Consider the following 14,912-nt stretch of genomic DNA (forward strand, 5'->3'; position numbering starts at 1 on the left):
TGGGTATACTGTCGCCAATAAACAGCTATTTACATCACCATAAAACTCTGCTACAGCTATCATGGCACAGAGCCAACAGCACGCACAGTGCCAGCAACCGTAAAACACTAAGTAGCAAACTACCTGTTAAATGTGTGAATGTGTGCAGACTTCACACAGACACCATACACACTCGCCGTTGAAATAGGATGTACGCACATTCATGCAAGTGCTGACGACATAGGCATGTTTGTTCTGAGTTGCATATTTCTACCGAAAAGTTGTGCCCTGCTGAACACGGCCCAGTGTTTGTTCATGCTCCTCCCTTCATCCATCTCTCCAGCAGACATGAGACATTGACCACACTACACCTCCTCTCATCCAGTTTATTACTTTATTTTTCAGCAACAAAAGGGAACAAAAGAAAAAGGCTACAGAATTCTCTTATCCATTTTTTCTTACAATGTCAAACAAAAAATGCAGCACTATGCTAATGTGTAAGTAAAATAACATTGAAAAAAACAAAGAGGGTTAAATAAGGATTTTTCTTTAAGATACACAATATTATTTTACGACAATTCAATTTATATTAAATTTTTCCTCCACGCTCAGCTTGCAGCCCCACAGCCCCACCTATGGCCAGGCCCCAACCTCTCACTCAGTGTTCGCTCTTTGGCAAGAAAGAAAGAGGTGTGTGTGTGTGTGTGTGTGTGTGTGTGTGTGTGTGTGTGTGTGTGTGTGTGTGTGTGTGTGTGTGTGTGTGTGTGTGTGTGTGTGTGTGTGTGTGTGTGTGTGCGAGAGAGAGAGAGAGAGAGAGCAAGTGAGAAAATCAATACTGTGGAGAAATGAGAATGAAAGAGGGAAGGATTAATGGAGAGTAAGGTGGGTGAGAGCAAGACATGCTGTCTGGAAACGGAGTGGAGAGTGAAAGGAGCGAGGGAGAAAGACAGTGGTGTGCAACGGGCAAGGGCAGGAAGAAGAGAATCTGTGAAAGAAAGAGGGCGTTAGAATCCCACTGAGGGGTCGGGGATGGCATCGAGAGACAGAGGCGTCGCAAAAACATTTCAAACAGTGGGGGCTGATGGGAAATGAAGTCCACGGCTAAGATATTATGAGTTATATCGAGCGAAACCTGAACAACCATGAGCGTCCCACTGAATAACTTTGTCAAAGGTTCTSCACAAATTCAGCACACTCCAATGTGTACCACTTGATTTTGCTTAACTGTCCTTGTGCTCTGCGCACGTGGGCTGAACTGTATGTAAAAGAGTGTTTGTGTATGTATGTGCGCATGTGTGCAGGGAGAACCAGATTTCGATAGAGGCACATATAGAGGTCTTGTGACAGGTCTTTGCTTTTGTGTCCATCTTAGAAGTTTATCCTTGGCCAGCACCCGTAGTAGCATGAACATCATGGCCAAAGGAAATCTCAAGGGGTGTGTTTTCCGTCTCCATAGTGACTAAAACTCACTCGGGGAGATGGATTAAATCGCTGACAGACAGACTGTTCCATTTTTAATCCAACCCCCCCTAACTAGGGGACGATCGGTGCCTGTTGTCTAGAAAGAAAGTTCTCTCTCCCAAGTTACAGAAAATGGCTGCTGTGTCAACAGCAGCAGGCAGGTCAGAAAGGGAGGGGGTAAAGGGAAGGGAGTTGCAATAGTCCAACCCCCCCTGCCTCTCCCCCCTGTAAACCCCTCTCATTGGATTCTCCCACAACCTGAGGTGGTGGTGATGATGATAGGGACAGTAGCAATAAGCAGCAGAGGGCTATAGTTTTTTCTGAACAGGAATGTCCCTGATCTGGAGTGCCTCTATCGAACCGCTATTCTATCGAATAGCAGGTCCCAGACCTGCTATTTTCAACTCTTAATGATCGGCTATGAAAAGCCAACTGAAAATTATTCATGATTATTATTTGACCATGCTTGTCACTTATGAAYATTTTGAACATCTTGGCATAGTTCTGTTATAATCTCCACCCGGCACAGCCAGAAGAGGACTGGCCACCCCTCATAGCCTGGTTCCTCTCTAGGTTTCTTCCTAGGTTTTGGCCTTTCTAGGGAGTTTTTCCTAGCCACCGTGCTTCTACACCTGCATTGCTTTCTGTTTGGGGTTTTAGGCTGGGTTTCTGTACAGCACTTCGAGATATTAGCTGATGTACGAAGGGCTATATAAAATAAACTTGATTTGATTTGAGATGGGAGGGGTTAAGGCTGAGAAGCAGTGGTGGGTGTGATACGCTCAAAAATCACAAAACAGTGGAGGGAGAGAGATTCAAGAGATTTCTTGGGGTGGTAGGTGCCCCCTTAGGTACAGATCTAAGATCAACTTAACCTTGCATCATACCCTTAATCACTGGGTTGACTGGAACTAAAAAATGACCTTAGATCAGTGTTTAGGGGTTAACTTCATCCCACTCTGTGATAATAGTGATGAAATGAGGGGGCTCTGGTCTTTATTATGAGGTTGGCAGACCGGGAAGTGACAGATAGGTGACTTTAGCAGTCCCTTGTCGGGGCGCGAAAACTAGAAGTGCTTTGTCTGCTTATTTGAGGTAAGAGCATTGTCACAACAAAAAGGGGCACTGGGGAGAAAAGTGAGTATAAAGTGAGCATTTGTCTCCGTCCCCATTTGCCACCTTTTCCCCGAAGTCTCCACTTACACACTTTCTCACATTGATTTAACAACGCAGCCAATGCTTTAACACCAATCCTATACTTTTAAGAAATCCATGACGGGGTCTGTACATTTCTGGATAAAGATGAATGATTTAGGACGCAGTCTCTTTCCTCTTCCTTGCTTTCATCATCGGGGTTGTGGATGGGGGGTGGGGTTCAGGAGCACTACTCACCGATGCGCTGGCATGAGCGGCCCACCTTGCGATCCAGCTTGACCATCTTGAGGACGGCTTCTTCGCGCCCGCGCCCCAGGTGGTCGAAGAGGCAGTTGTGCTGCTCGGGCAGCCGGTGGAGCATGCAGGACACATAGCCTGTTGATGAGAAAGTGAGATGTTTTGTACTTTTTATATATAGCATGAGTTGACACACACCCAAAAATGTTGTAGAGGTGCTGACTATGCTCTTTGCCGAACGGAACGAGTGTGATCGTATACTCCCTTAAAAGACCTTTGCTTGAAAAACGAGAAAAAAGCATTATCAATAAAAATGTTTGTCCATTTTGAGAAGCTGTAGCCAGTATACTCAAAATAGTCCAAATTAATCTGTCATTAATTTTGACGTTTTGCCGAATARATCTATGTTACATCTAAGTAAGATGTTTGGTGAAATATTTCTCAATGAAACATGTGCATGAAAACGAGTCGTCTCATTGAAAGACTTTATTGAAGAATCCATACTGTTGACCAATCACCGATGAAGGGGCATAAACTTCAGCTTGCCTCCAGAAAAAAATGTGTGCCCGAACAGGCGAAAAAACCCTCACTGAAGTACAAAAGTAACAAAAACATCACAAAACGTCATCATAATATATGTACAAACTCTACCGAACTGTTCCGGCTGGGATTTCCAAACCTTAATGCGACATAGGGGAGTGGTGGAGTGGGGAGAAAATGAGGCAGGAGTAACGTTKTTCTCCTTTTTCAATTGGTTGACAGATGTGTCGTTGCACCAATAGTTAAACTCCCTTACTTTTCTGGCACTCCCCCTGTTTTTTTAGGCCTCATTTTGTCCTGTTTGGGAGCACCCTTGTTGTTAGGCTCCATATTTTGACGGTGACGGGCAGGAAAGGGGGACAAAGAAGAGTAAATGAAGATGTGAATAGATAGAGAGGAGATGGAGAAGGGGCGCAGGAGTGTACTTTTTCAAATTCTTTCAAAAGTTAAATTGGGCACAGACCACGATCCCAAGTTAGCTAGCTACTACAGTATAGCGGCAACATTTTCTGTAATACGTCAATACATCCAGATCCAATTCAATAGAACRGAGACAAGCAAATGCATCTCCACGTTGTAAAGCTATAACCCCAGCTAATGCAATTGCAGCTAATGCAGCTACCAGGGCTTTGTGGAGGGCCGACACAATGGGAACCTCAATGACTCGAGGTCAGTCCTAGCTCCTAAGAATTGATTTGTGATTACATGTTGCAGGCATAGAGTATTGAAGACAGGCGTTGTAGCTTCTAAGGACTGATTTGAGATTCGGTGTTTGATGTACTCATTGTTGTTCTCGTGAGTACAGAACTGAGTTCTCGTGAGCACAGAACTGTCTGTGCTCACGAGAACACCAATGAGTACATCAATCACCGAAGCTACAATGCCTGTCTTTAATACTCTACGCCTGCAACATGTAATCACAAATCAATTCTTAGGAGCTAGGACTGACCTCGAGTCAGTCATTAGGAGGTACAACACCCACCTTCACTACACTCCAGCCTGAGTATMATTGTCAGTCAAAGATCCCTGATCTCAAATCAGCCCTTAGGAGCTAATCTGCCTGAGTATCATTGCCAGTGAAGACACCACCACCAGCGATCCTCCCCACTGAGTCTCCATTGTGTCGGCCCTCCACAAAGCCCTGGTAGCTGAAAGGAGTCTCAATAATACAGAGAGAGAGAGCGACTCGTTAGTTACGTTGGGAGTCTTAATGTATTCGTTAATATGCATAATGTTCCTGACAGCGACGAACACTGATTAAAGTCTCAGAGCGACAGCGACCGAAGCGCCCTTTAATTGAAGAGTGGCGGAGGCAATTATTAAGCCATGCACAGGAATGAATAAAGAAAGATGTGGTAGTGTGTGGGGTGGGGTGGGGTGGTGCTACAGCTGGGCTAGCATGGAGCCGAAGGTAACGGTGGAAGTGGGAGTGGCTGATGGACGCAAAAGGCGAGTGGGATAGGGAAGAGCGGTGCTTGGTGGGAGTATGAGGAGAAAGAGGTTTGGTGACTAAAGTAACTGATGTGTGTCCCTGAAGTGGTGTGACTGTTGTGTACATATGGACACATGCAATAGAGCATGGTTAATATAAGATAAAAGGGACAAAGCTATTGCTATTGTACACAAAAATGTTCACAGCCAAAAACAAAGCACAGCCAATAGATAAACGGATCATCAAGTGAGGTACTTCTAAATGACAAATGGCAGGGAAAACACTTTCTCGAGTGATAGTTAATTTTGCTGTGAAAATGCTGCTAGCTCTAAACAGAAGGTGCCATCAATTTGGCGGCGAAGCATTCAGTCACCAACAGCGAGACGTGTCATTAAGCCATCATTAGAATGACTCGTTGTCATAATAAATAGCAGTGCTACGCGAGCACATGCGTTGGCTTCAGTAATGACACATTAAGTAGCCTACAACTACTGCTTTGTGGCTGAAATGATAGGCTTACTAATATGATATGATTGTTATCAGATATATATGTATATATGTATATATATGTATATACACTGCTCAAAAAAATAAAGGGAACACTTAAACAACACAATGTAACTCCAAGTCAATCACACTTCTGTGAAATCAAACTGTCCACTTAGGAAGCAACACTGATTGACAATAAATTTCACATGCTGTTGTGCAAATGGAATAGACAACAGATGGAAATTATAGGCAATTAGCAAGACACCCCCAATAAAGGAGTGGTTCTGCAGGTGGTGACCACAGACCACTTCTCAGTTCCGTAATGCTTCCTGGCTGATGTTTTGGTCACTTTTGAATGTTGGCGGTGCTTTCACTCTAGTGGTAGCATGAGACGGAGTCTACAACCCACACAAGTGGCTCAGGTAGTGCAGCTCATCCAGGATGGCACATCAATGCGAGCTGTGGCAAGAAGGTTTGCTGTGTCTGTCAGCGTAGTGTCCAGAGCATGGAGGCGCTACCAGGAGACAGGCCAGTACATCAGGAGACGTGGAGGAGGCCGTAGGAGGGCAACAACCCAGCAGCAGGACCGCTACCTCCGCCTTTGTGCAAAATGACCTCCAGCAGGCCACAAATGTGCATGTGTCTGCTCAAACGGTCAGAACAGACTCCATGAGGGTGGTATGAGGGCCCGACGTCCACAAGGTGGGGGTTGTGCTTACAGCCCAACACCGTGCAGGACGTTTGGCATTTGCCAGAGAACACCAAGATTGGCAAATTCGCCACTGGCGCCCTGTGCTCTTCACAGATGAAAGCAGGTTCATACTGAGCACATGTGACAGACGTGACAGAGTCTGGAGACGCCGTGGAGACGTTCTGCTGCCTGCAACATCCTCCAGCATGACGGTTTGGCGGTGGGTCAGTCATGGTGTGGGGTGGCATTTCTTTGTGGGGCCGCACAGCCCTCCATGTGCTCGCCAGAGGTAGCTGACTGCCATTAGGTACCGAGATGAGATCCTCAGACCCCTTGTGAGACCATATGCTGGTGCGGTTGGCCCTGGGTTCCTCCTAATGCAAGACAATGCTAGACCTCATGTGGCTGGAGTGTGTCAGCAGTTCCTGCAAGAGGAAGGCATTGATGCTATGGACTGGCCCGCCCGTTCCCCAGACCTGAATCCAATTGAGCACATCTGGGACATCATGTCTCGCTCCATCCACCAACGCCACTTTGCACCAAGACTGTCCAGGAGTTGGCGGATGCTTTAGTCCAGGTCTGGGAGGAGATCCCTCAGGAGACCATCCGCCACCTCATCAGGAGCATGCCCAGGCGTTGTAGGGAGGTCATACAGGCACGTGGAGGCCACACACACTACTGAGCCTAATTTTGACTTGTTTTAAGGACATTAAATCAAAGTTGGATCAGCCTGTAGTAGTTTTCCACTTTAATTTTTGAGTGTGACTCCAAATCCAGACCTCCATGGGTTGATAAATTTGATTTCCATTGATCATTTTTGTGGTGATTTTGTTGTCAGCACATTCAACTATGTAAAGAAAAAAGTATTTATAAGAATATTTCATTCATTCAGATCTAGGATGTGTTATTTTAGTTGGTTCCCTTTATTTTTTTGAGCAGTGTACTTATTTTCCACCATAATTTGCAAATAAATTCATTAAAAACCCAACAATGTGATTTTCTGGATTGTGTTTTCTCATTTTGTCTTTCATAGTTGAAGTGTACCTATGATGAAAATTACAGGCCTCTCTCATCTTTTTAAGTGGGAGAACTTGCACAATTGGTGGCTGACTAAATACTTTTTTGCCCCACTGTATAGTGGTGTGCCTTTCCAAATCATGTCCAATCAATTGAATGTACCACAGGTGGACTCCAATCAAGTTGTAGAAACATCTCAAGGATGATCAATGGAAACAATGTCTGAGCTCAAATTTGAGTTGTATAGCAAAGGTTCTGAATACTTAGGTAAATAAGGTATATATATTTTTTTTTAATACATTTGCAAACATTTCTAAAAACGTGTTTTTGCATTGTCATTATGGAGTATTGTGTGTAGATTGATGAGAAATATGCTTTATTTAATCCATTTTAGAATAAGGCTGTAACCTATCAAAATGTGGAAAAAGTCAAGGGGTCTGAATACTTTCCGAATGCACTGTACTGTGTGTCAACACAGGAATGTTAGCATACCTGCATTTGTATGAGCACGAGTGAGTGTTAGCATGTATGAGCCTCTGTATTTGCTTGCATGTGTATAAGTGTCCCATGTGTATGTGTAACCTTTATTTAACTAGGCAAGTCAGTTAAGAACAAATTCTTATTTACAATGACGGCCTACCCCGGACGACACTGGGCCAATTGTGAAACGCCGTATGGGACTCCCAAAAACGGMCGGATGTTATACAGCCTGGATTCGAACCACGGACTGTAGTGACGCACTGCATCTCAGTGCAAATATCACTGAGATGAGGCCTTAGACCGCTGAGCCACTCGGGAGACATGTAGGCCTATGTCTGTTTATGTTTTTATGACTGCGTGTGTACTGACCACAGCGGCAGGAGCCCAGCTCTTGCTGTACCAGCTCCAGTTTGGTTTGGCATCGGTGGCAGCGCCGGCTTCTCTTCTGCTTGGGAACTCCGTGGGTAGATGACGACTCCTTAGACCCGGGGCCCACCCGTGCGCTCTTCTCTGGGGATGCGTCACTCTCTGACTCAGAGGCTGCTCGCACACAAAAACAAAACACACAAAAAGACCACACCGATCCATTAAGAGTGTGTTTTAGTGAAGGGCCGTTCGCGAACAAACAKCTCTTTTTGAACAAATCTTCATGGTGAACGTCAGGAACCTAATCACATCGATGAAAGAGATGTTCATTTGGCTCGCTTATTTGCATACTGCTACTACTGCTTATTGAGGCCAAAACAAAGTTTTGCTGCAGATAGGTTACAAAATAATTATAAGTCTAAGCCTTCGGTGGGCTCTAAGCTGACACATTTTTAAAGATAGCTAAATGATCAATAGAATGACTATTAGCAATAAAATATTGCTCACTGTATATCACAATTCCAGTGGGTCAGAAGTTTACATACACTAAGTTAACTGACTTTAAACAGCTTGGGAAAAAACAAAAAATTATGTCATGGCTTTAGAAACTTCTGATAGGCTAATTGACATCATTTGAGTGAATTGGAGGTTTATCTGTGGATGTATTTCAAGGCCTACCTTCAAACTCAGTGCCTCTTTGCTTGACATCATGGGAAAAATCAAAAGAAATCAGCCAAGACCTCAGAAACTAAATTGTAGACCTCCACAAGTCTGGTTCATCCTTGGGAGCAATTTCCAAACGCCTGAAGGTACCACGTTCATCTGTACAAAACAATAGTACGCAAGTATACACCATGGGACCACGCAGCCATCATACCGCTCAGGTATGATCATGCATCATACCGCTCTCCCGGGTGGCGCAGTGGTCTAGGGCACTGCATCGCAGTGCTAGCTGCACCACCAGAGTCTCTGGTTCGCGCCCAGGCTGGGCTGGGTTCGCGCCCAGGCTCTGTCGCAGCCGGCCGCAACCGGGAGATCCGTGGGGCGACGCACAATTGGCATAGCGTCGTTCGGGTTAGGGAGGGTTTGGCCGGTAGGGAGGGTTTGGCCGGTAGGGATATCCTTGTCTCAGTATGTAAAAAAAAAAAAAAAAAAAAAAATGTAATAAAATGTAGTGCACTCTACTGTAAGTCGCTCTGGATAAGAGCGTCTGTCTTGGCCGGTAGGGATATCCTTGTCTCAGTATGTAAAATGTAATAAAATGTATGCACTTCTACTGTAAGTCGCTCTGGATAAGAGCGTCTGCTAATGACTAAAATGTAAAATGTAAGGAAGGAGATGCGTTGTCTCCTAGAGATGAACTGGCTTTGGTGCGAAAAGTGCAAATCAATCCCAGAACAACAGCAAAGGCCTTGTGAAGATGCTGGAAGAAACAGGCACAAAAGTATCTATATCCACAGTAAAACGAGTCCTATATCGACATAACCTGAAAGGCCGCTCAGCAAGGAAGAAGCCGCTGCTCCCCAAAGAAAAAACGCCTATATACTTGCGTGCTATTGCTTGTACAGATGAACGTGGTACCTTCAGGCGTTTGGAAATTGCTCCGAGGATGATCCAGACTTGGAGGTCTAGCAATTATTTTTCTGAGGTTCTTGGCTGATTTTCTTTTGATTGTCACATGAGCAAAGCGGTACTGAGCTTGAAGGTAGACCTTTAAATACATCCACAGGTAACTCCAATTGACTCCAAATTATGTCAATTAGCCTATCAGAAGCTTCTAAAGCCATGACAATCATTTTTCTGGAATTTTCCAAGCTGTTTAAAGCCACAGTCAACTTAGTGTATGTACACTTCTGACCCACTGGAATTGTGATACAGTGAATTATTACTGAAATAATCTGTCTGTAAAYAATTGTTGAAAAAATTACTTGTGTCATGCACAAAGTAGATGTCCTAACCGACTTGCCAAAACTATAGTTTGTTAACAAGACATTTGTGCAGTGGTTGAAAAACGAGTTTTAATGACTCCAACCTAAGTGTATGTAAACTTCCGACTTCCAACTGTACAYACCCCAACAAGAAGCCATGGATTACAGGCAACATTTGCACTGAGCTAAAGGGTAGAGCTGCCACTTTCAAGGAGCGGGACTCTAACCCGGAAGTTTATAAGAAATCCCGCTATGCCCTCCGACAAACCATCAAACAGGCAAAGCGGCAATACAGGACTAAGATCGAAACGTACTACACCGGCCCGACGCTCGTCGGATGTGGCAGGGCTTGTAAACTATTACAGACTAAAAAAGGGAAGCAAAGCCGAGAGCTGCCCAGTGGCACTAGCCTACCAGACGAGATAAATAATGTCTATGCTCGCATTGAGGCAAGTAACACAAACATGCATGAGAGCATCAGCTGTTCCRGACGACTGTGTGATCATGCTCTCCGCAGCCGATGTGAGTAAGACCTTCAAACAGGTCAACATTCACAAGGCTGCTGGGCCAGACGGATTACCAGGACGTGTTCTCCGAGCATGCGCTGACCAACTGGCAAGGGTCTTCACTGACATTTAACCTCTCCCTGTCTGAGTCTGTAATGCCAACACGTTTCAAGCAGACCACCATAGTCCCTGTGCCCAAGAACACTAACATAACCTGCCTAAATGACTACCGACCCGTAGCACTCACGTTTGTAGCCATGAAATACTTTGAAAGGCTGGTCATGGCTCACATCAACACCATTACCCTAGGCTCACTTCAATTTGCATACCGTACCAACAGATCCACAGATGATGCAATCTCTACTGCACTCCACACTGCCCTTTCCCAACTGGACAAAAGGAACACCTATGTGAGAATGCTATTCATTGAATACAGCTCAGCGTTCAACACCACAGTGACCTCAAAGCTCCTCAATAAGCTAAGGACCCTGGGACTAAACACCTTCCTCTGCAACTGGATTCTGTGCTTCCTGACGGGCCGCCCACAGGTGGTAAGAGTAGGTAACAACACATCCGCCACACTGATCCTCAACAAGGGGGCCCCTCAGGGGTGCGTGCTCAGTCCCCTCCTGTACTTCCTGTTCACTCATGACTGCATGGCCAGGCAAGACTACAACACCATCATTAAGTTTGCTGATGACACAACAGTGGTAGGCCTGATCACCGACAAYGATGAGACAGCCTATAGGGAGTAGGTCAGAGATCTGACCGTGTGGTGCAAGGACATCTCCCTCAATGTGACCAAGACAAAAGGAGATGATTGTGGACTACAGGAAGAGGAGGACCGACCACGCCCCCATTCTCATCGACGGTGCTGTAGTGAAGCAGGTTGAGAGGTTCAAGTTCCTTGGCGTCCACATCACCAACACACTGACATGGTCCAAGCACACCAAGACAGTCGTAAAGAGGGCACGACAAAACCTATTCCCCCTCAGGAAACTGAAAAGATTTGGCATGGATCCTCAGATCCTCAAAAGGTTTTACAGCTGCACCATCGAGAGCATCCTGACGTGTTGCATTACTGCCTGGTATGGCAACTGCTTGGCCTCCGATCGCAAGGCACTACAGAGGGTTGTACGTACGGCCCAGTACATCACCGGGGCCAAGCTTCCTGCCATCCAGGACCTCTATACCAGGCGGCRTCAGAGAAAGGCCCTAAAAATTGTCAAAGACTCCAGCCACCCTAGTCATAGACTGTTCTCTCTGCTACTGCACGGCAAGCAGTACCGGACTGTTAAGTGTAGGTACAAGAGGCTTCTAAACAGCTTCTACCCTCAAGCCATAAGACTCCTGAACAGCTAATCAAATGGCTACCCAGACTATTTGCATTGCCMCATCCTACGCTGCAGCTACTCTCTGTTACCTATGCATAGCCACTTTAATAACTCTAACCTCGTACATAATTACCTCGACACCRGTGCCCCCTGCACATTGACTCTGTACCGGTACCCCCTGTATATAGACCTGCTATTGTTATTTACTGCTGCTCTTTAATTATTTGTTATTCTTATCTCTTACTTTTTCAGGGATTTTCTTCAAACTGCATTGTTGGTTAAGAGCTTGTAAGTAAGCATTTCACTTTAAGGTGAAACACCTACTCATGTTGTATTCGGTGCGTGTGACAGATAAAATTTGGTTTGAGGCGCGTTTGTGCCGTCATGTGCATTAGTAGCACAATTTCGAACCTTTTTACATTCGTTTTTACTTATGTTGACTTTCCCATATTGACGTTTTAAGCTTCGGCAGACTTTTCTTAGCGGATGTACAATCATTGCAAATTGAATTATGGAGCATTTCAGGCCTCGAAGTGAACATAACTGTACACTTGCAAACTCKATCAAAAAAAGGGCTGAGGTGCTTACATTGCGAACTTCCCTTGTTTGGCTAATCGTTTGGACCAACTTCCAAGATGGTGACGGGGATTCCCCCAAGGGCATAAGACGAGGGTAAGTGGACGAGTGTGTCTTTTATGAGTTTGAAATGCAGCCAAGGGCTTGATGATAAGTTGAATCRGGTGTGCTACCTCTGTAATACATCAAATACAAGGAACGGCTGACGGTCCCCAAGGAGATGTTTGAGAAATGCTGCATAATTAAAGCATTTCCCCCATCACATTCTACAACAAAATAACAGACAACAATGATACCCATATACAGTACTTTAGTTAAAATGGCTGCCATTGAGGAAATTAGTCAAGCATCTGCCCAGTAGTCAGTTTTAGGTCAGGATTTTTCTCCTCCATCCCAGAGMCGTTTCTTTCCTCCCTGGTTCGGCTGTGGAACAAAGATCTTGGCTCGATACATTTCTGAGAACTATGCCAAGTTGACCGGCGAATCTTTGGCATTCATGATCGATTCCTCCGCGCCCGTTATCCTATGGAATCTCTCTGGGTGCACCATGTAAGGAATAGGGTGCAATTTGGAATGCAGACCTCCCTTTATATCTCCTGTCTTTGTCTTTTTAATGGGTCTTCTTTTTAGCGGCGAGGGCCCTCAATGGAGGGTAGAAACATGTGATCTCCAGCAGGGGAAGAGGAGTCCCTTAGTCGTTTAAGTCTCGCTGACAAATGTGTGTGTGCGTGCATGCGTGTCCACTCCTTAATGTCAACCTTAATAAGATAGAAAGGCCAAATATTGCAGACATATTACATAACACTGGAGAGCCTAAACTATGGTCACTTCACTTACTTGCTCACTGAATTGCAGGTGCAGTTTCATTGCATGGGGAATATACTTAATGAAAACTACCTAACAAATGTGAGGTAGTCTACTTTCCCCATATCACTCCTTATTGCTTTCAATTTACAGTCTACCTATCGGATCAATTAACTCTGCCATTTTGGATCAATTAACAGTGGTTGATTCCAATTCCCTCCGACACCAGTCTCACTCCATTCCRGCTCCGTTAAGTGGAGTTGACAGGCCCGTAGTGGGAACACGGCGCATGACACGGAAACCTAGTGTTAGGTCCGTCGAGGCGTAGCTACCTGAGTTGCAGGGCCGTTTTGTGGGGGTGGATACTAGTATGCCTTGGGCTGTGTCTGTGCTGGAGACTTCTGGAAGAGAAAGGGAAAAAAAGAAGGAAAAGAAAACTTTTGGTTGGTGCAATCCATCAACTACAAAGAGCAGACTGACAGACATGGAGGGTCAAGGCATGATGCAATCTAGTTATTTTCTGACTATGTGTGTGTGTGTGTGTGTATATATATATATATATATATATATATATATATATTATTTTTTAATAGAGTAATGTTGTTTTGTGGCCCTAAAATGGCAATCCTTACATCTAGACATTTTAAGTTTGGATAGAGTCACCTATTTAGAAGTGAAACAACGCAGTTTTACAGTTCAATTTGTAGAATTGTAGATAATTATATAGTCGTAGGGCGGCCAATGCTGAATCTCTGACTTACTCAAACCTTTCTAGACTTCCTGGAACAGCAACTTGGCAGCATTAATCCTTTTCGTGACATATAAATGGGATCCAATGAATGGGATCCAAATTAGCTTTACATTCGGCTTACTATGATATCTTTTATAAGCACTTTTTTCTCCCCAATTKTGTGGTATCCAATTGATAGTTACAGTCTTGTCTCATCGCTGCAACTCCCGTATTGACTCGGGAGAGGCGAAGGTCGAGAGCCACGCGTCCTTGAAACACGACCCAACCAAGCAGCACTGCTTCTTGACACAATGACCGCTTAACCCGGAAGCCAGCCACACCAATGTGACGGAGGAAACACTGTACACCTGGCAACCGTGTCAGCCCGGCCCACTACARGAGTCGCTAGAGCGCAATGGGACAAGGACATACCYGCCGGCCAAACCCTCCCCTAACCCAGACGACGCTGGGCCAATTGTGCGCTGCCCCATGGGTCTCCCGGTCGCGGCCGGCTGCGACAGAGCCTGGACTCGAACCAGGATCTCTAGTGCCTTAGACCACTGCGCCACTCGGGAGGCCCTAGCTACCTATGATATCTAATCTGCATCTGACATGTCTTGGTCTTACAGAGGTTGAATTGAGGTTGAAAAACCAAGAGTCGATATGTGACTGACAAGTCAAGTATCTTACACTAAATCGCTACAGAAAAAAAAAATCTGTTAATTTAAAATGGGTCCCAGTCATGACAGATCGCTAACTTAAAAGGGGACTGTAACCACCTCTTTGTATACATAACCTGGGCAGATCTTCCAGATAGTGGAAGATCTGCCCAGTACTCCAACTGCCTTCCTTTCTCCCACCTCTCTCTCCTATGTATGCCAGGACAGATATAGCCTGGTCTGGGCAGCTCCACCGTTGTTGCAGAAAATAGCAGATGTGTCGTTGGCAATAGCAGGCTCCTGGACTAAAGGAGTAAGTGTGTGTGTTTGTTAAAGAACGCAGACTGCGTGTCTATCTCATGGAAACACACAAAAAGACATGCAAAATCTGTATTAACTGGTGGTCTAGGAACCACAACGTCTCTGACTTTATCGTGCAATCCCGGTTATGTTTTTTAAATGTACTGTGTATATGACTCGTTTCAGGAAACTAAGTGTATGTCGCACTTCACTACTTCACAGGAGCGG

The 14,912-nt window shown here is 45.1% G+C and overlaps 1 protein-coding gene across 3 annotated transcripts in view; it reads right to left on the reverse strand.

The window, feature by feature from the left end:
• Window positions 1-359: 359 nt before the first annotated feature.
• The window catches only part of LOC111969178 (AN1-type zinc finger protein 3), a 47,969-nt gene continuing 33,416 nt past the window's right edge, over window positions 360-14,912 (reverse strand). The window contains exons 4-7 of one of the 3 annotated variants that reach the window (XM_023995117.3): window positions 13,328-13,396; window positions 7,851-8,021; window positions 2,833-2,970; window positions 360-964 (exon numbers count right to left, since the gene is read on the reverse strand). In XM_023995117.3, the coding sequence (XP_023850885.1) occupies window positions 588-964; window positions 2,833-2,970; window positions 7,851-8,021; window positions 13,328-13,396 (755 nt within the window). In that variant the 3' untranslated portion in view covers window positions 360-587. Of the gene's footprint in view, window positions 2,971-7,850; window positions 8,022-13,327; window positions 13,397-14,912 lie in introns of all 3 variants that reach the window. The other 2 variants (XM_023995118.3, XM_023995119.3) reach the window with 2 other exon arrangements.

Source organism: Salvelinus sp. IW2-2015, linkage group LG10, assembly GCF_002910315.2.
Source record: "Salvelinus sp. IW2-2015 linkage group LG10, ASM291031v2, whole genome shotgun sequence".
NCBI classification, from domain to species: domain Eukaryota; kingdom Metazoa; phylum Chordata; class Actinopteri; order Salmoniformes; family Salmonidae; genus Salvelinus; species Salvelinus sp. IW2-2015.